Genomic DNA, 4,102 nt, shown 5'->3' with positions numbered 1-4,102 from the left:
GTGTGTTTGTGTTTGTGTTTGTGTGCGTGCGTGCGTGCGTGCGTGTGTGTGTGCTATAGAAGACCCAGCAGATGAGAGAAAGCCAACCTTCCTCATCCCATCTGGCCCCTCCAGCTCCAAGATGGTGCTGAGAGGACAGGTGCTGGAGATGGAGTGTATTGCAGAAGGACTGTAAGTGAAAGAATCTGCCAATACTTCAGCCCTGAAAGCCTCAAGTGCCCACCTGCCCAAGTGTCATCATCACATCAGTTTTTGCCTTTGTCTCCTCCCTTTCCTTCTCTCTCTCTCTCTCTCTCTCTCTCTCTTTTTTTTTGAATCCAGGCCCACCCCTGAAATCTCCTGGACCAAAAATAGCGGCGATCTCCCAGTTAATCGCACATCTTACCTGCACTACCAAAAGACCCTACGTATTGTGAACGTGTCAGAATCAGACGCAGGAGATTACCGCTGCACCGCCAGAAATGAGCTTGGCTCGGTGTACCACACCATCCACATCATGGTCAAAGGTGTGTCAGTGATGAAACGCGCATTATTACATCAGGCCATTCATATACCATGTGGTGACACAGTCAATCCTTCTTTCTGTCTCTTCATACTCCCTCCATCTCATAATTGATTTATGCACAGATGCCAACAGGGCAGTGTGTTCAGTGATTAATTCTCCTGCGCTCTGTTCTATTTTCAGCTGCTCCGTTTTGGATCAGTGGTGCCCCCAGAAACCTTGTCCTAGCTCCAGGAGAGGACGGTGTGCTGACCTGCAGGGCCAGTGGCACGCCTAAGCCCTCCGTCACCTGGGCAATGAATGGCATCCCCATAGAGAGTAAGTGCATCCTGTTCCTTTGTCTTTATGGCCTCTTTCCTTTTTATTAAAAGCTGAGAATTGTTTAATTTCATTATTTGAGACAGGATTTTTGTTTTTCAATTACAGATTTGTGAAAATCTGTAAGGCATTTACTTCTCTATGGGGTTGATGTTTGATATTTGCGATACCTGAGTTTAGTACCAAAGCAATAGTAAAAATACAAAAACAAATTCTGTTACACCAAATAAGCTAAACTTCTCAGTTGGATCAGTGCCTCACATTTCTCAAGTCTTAAAGGAATAGTTAATTTTCTTAAAACACTGCAATTATTGTCACCCTGAGGTTGCCAAGCAACCAGTGGAGAGACTTCAGGAAGTCACTGCACTCGGCAAAGAAATAGTTCTGCACGTAACCTCCCTTTTAAAAACAAAACTTGTTGATTTTACACTTTGCTTTCTGTAAAGGTGTTTTTCAAAGTGTTTTCAGAGTTGCTGTAGGCAGCTTTTGTTAACTTTGGACAGAGTCATGCTAGCTTTTCCCCCTGATTCCAGTCATTATGCTAAGCTATGCTAACCAGCTGCTTCACATATAGCGCATAGACATTAGAGTGGCATCAATTGTCTTCCTTAACTTGGCAAGAAAGTAAATAGTGTTTTTCCCAAACTGTTGACCTATTACAACATAGAGCAGCCATAAAAGATCTTTAACAAAATGTAAAATACAACCTAAACCACCCTGACCAAAAATATTATTTCAATTAGGAAAAATCTTAATTTAAAGAGCCAGCGTTACATCTGTAACCCTTGTTGTCCATGAACAGATTCGCCTAAGGATCTCAGCAGAAAAGTGGAGGATGACACCATCATCTTCAGTGTTGTGCAGACAGGATCCAGCGCCGTCTACCAGTGTAATGTCTCCAATGACTACGGATACCTCCTGTCCAACGCTTTTGTCAATGTCCTCTGTAAGTTAATAACACAACATCCAGTTGTTCTAGAATGCTGTTTTCCATTTACATTGATTTCCGTAGTGTAATAACAAGGCAATAATGCTGCTGCTTCACTGCAGCGGAGACGCCTAGAGTGCTGACACAAGCCAACAAAGTGTACCAGGTCATCAAAAATCACCGAGCCCTATTAGACTGCGCTTCCTTTGGATCACCCATCCCTAAAATTACATGGTGAGTTAATGTACTTTTAACAGACAAACGTGTTTTATGTTTGTTCAAGAGCTCAAAGCGGCTGCCTCTCTCTTTCAGGTTTAAAGACAGCCGGTCAAGCACTCTTGATGGAGACCCTTACATCCACCATGACAATGGGACTCTAGAGATTCACGTAGCTCAAGCCCACCATAGTGGCAAATATACCTGCGTCGCCGGAAATACCCTCGGTATCTACGAGAACCACGTCTATTTGGAGGTCAAAGGTGAGAATGTTTCTGCACTCAAGATCCTACAAGCTAGTGCTATTGCAGTGTGATATTTGGGATAAAAGCTAGAACAATTTTGGGTTAAAAGTAAAAATATCAAACATGTTGGATGACAAGTCTGAAGTAGAACCAAGACTAAAAACAGGAAAAGAATCACCATGACTCGTCATGTAAACAACAAGAAACACAAATAAATTGCAAGCAGATCCACAAAAAAGTAAATAAAAATCAAAAACATAGAAATGATAATAAATTAGTTAAATAGTTTTGTTGTGACTTTTACTGCAGTAGGCATTTGTCATTATCTTAAACATTGTATCAACTAAATGATTAATTGCTAAATCTCCCCAAAAACTGTGTTAAGGAAAAAAGTTGTTGCCCTAATATTACCATTTGAAATCAAGCCCTTTTACAAACACATGATGTATTGCAGAGATCTTTAACATGGGGTTCGGGACCCCTTGGGCGTCTTCAGAGTCACAGGAAGGGAGGCCTCCAAATTATTGTCTATTTTTAAAAGTAAAAAAAAAAATGAAAATGTCTAAACATAAGTCCCACAGATTATTAGAAAATGTAAATCCCCACTGATGATAGGCTCACTGGCCATCCACAGATGCAGTTATCCTGAAAAGATTCACTGTGTCACACAAACTGGTGATTTATAAAATCATGCCAACAAATAATATTTTAACAGCTTAGTATTCTATGCATTAAAAAAGTATGTATAAAGGCGTTAGGCCGCCCTATACATTATTTCAGCCGCAGTTTAATATGCAACTTTATTTTTTACAATGTAGGTAGTAGGGGGTCCCTGCGCCATCTCTCTTTGAGTTAAGGCAGAGATCTTCAACAGGGGGTCCAGCCTCAGAGTCACTGCAGGGGGGTGTCCAAATCATTGTTCGTTTTTTAAAGTTTTTTCAAAAATTGAAATGTCTTAACATGAATCCAACATATTATTATCAAATATAAATCCCCACTGATGATAGGCATACTGGCCATTAAGTAAGGTAGTCACTAAGACAGCCATCTACAGATAAATCCTAATCCTAAGGATTCACTGTGCCACATGTATGTGTAATATTAAAAGATGATTCTTTTTTAAATCGTGCGACGACAATTATTATTTTAATAGCTTAGTATTCAATGCACTAAAAAGGTATGTATAAAGGCTTTAAGCTGCCCACATTTTATTGTAGGCCCAGTTTAAAATGCAACTTAATTCAATACAATATATGTAGTAGGCGGTCCCTGCTCCTTCTCTTTTTCTGTTAAGGGGTCCTTTACTTAAAAAATGTTGAAGACCCCTGGTGTATACAATATTTGTTCCAACTGGTGAGGCTTATTGTTTTGATTCTTTACATTTTAATCAATTCAAAATAAACCTTCTCGGCCTCCCATCAGATCCCACCCGAATCCTGAAGCAGCCAAACTACAAACAGGTCCAGAGGGGCAGGTCTGTAGTGTTTGAGTGTAAGGTGACATACGACCCCTCACTCCAGCCCACCGTGACCTGGCTCAAAGACGACGGAGAGCTGCCCGATGACGAGAGGTCAGAGCTGTCTGGCAATGTCTTGCTTTTTAGACCGTTAACCCTTTGTTTGCTGTCTCTCTACATTACTCATAATGGATCTAGCCAGTATCTCATCATCAATCTTACTTTTAATAAAACTGTGCTCTTACATGTAATGGTGGATGTTGTTTTTTGTTTCATTATGCAAATACTTTCTCGTCCTAACTTCATTCATTCATTCATTCATTCATTCATATTTATTATACAGGAAAAGTTAAAAAGTACACATGTTTAAACGGGCCTGACTCAGTTGAAAACTGGTTTGCAGCAGGTTTCTGTTCTGCAGAAACATAAAACATGGT

At 40.4% G+C, this 4,102-nt stretch overlaps 1 protein-coding gene across 23 annotated transcripts in view; it reads left to right on the top strand.

Moving 5' to 3' along the window:
- The window catches only part of LOC116693900 (neuronal cell adhesion molecule), an 81,266-nt gene that overhangs the window by 63,512 nt on the left and 13,652 nt on the right, over positions 1 to 4,102 (top strand). For 20 of the 23 annotated variants that reach the window (XM_032523180.1, XM_032523176.1, XM_032523172.1 and 17 more), the window contains 7 exons: positions 60 to 171; positions 322 to 506; positions 686 to 820; positions 1,623 to 1,766; positions 1,871 to 1,982; positions 2,061 to 2,227; positions 3,632 to 3,779. In XM_032523180.1, coding sequence (XP_032379071.1) covers positions 60 to 171; positions 322 to 506; positions 686 to 820; positions 1,623 to 1,766; positions 1,871 to 1,982; positions 2,061 to 2,227; positions 3,632 to 3,779 — 1,003 coding nt within the window. The remainder of the gene's footprint in view (positions 1 to 59; positions 172 to 321; positions 507 to 685; positions 821 to 1,622; positions 1,767 to 1,870; positions 1,983 to 2,060; positions 2,228 to 3,631; positions 3,780 to 4,102) is intronic. The other 3 variants (XM_032523179.1, XM_032523171.1, XM_032523192.1) reach the window with 1 other exon arrangement.

The sequence above is a fragment of the Etheostoma spectabile genome, chromosome 8 (assembly GCF_008692095.1).
Source record: "Etheostoma spectabile isolate EspeVRDwgs_2016 chromosome 8, UIUC_Espe_1.0, whole genome shotgun sequence".
NCBI lineage: Eukaryota > Metazoa > Chordata > Actinopteri > Perciformes > Percidae > Etheostoma > Etheostoma spectabile.
This window is presented reverse-complemented; position numbering and strand designations above follow the sequence as displayed.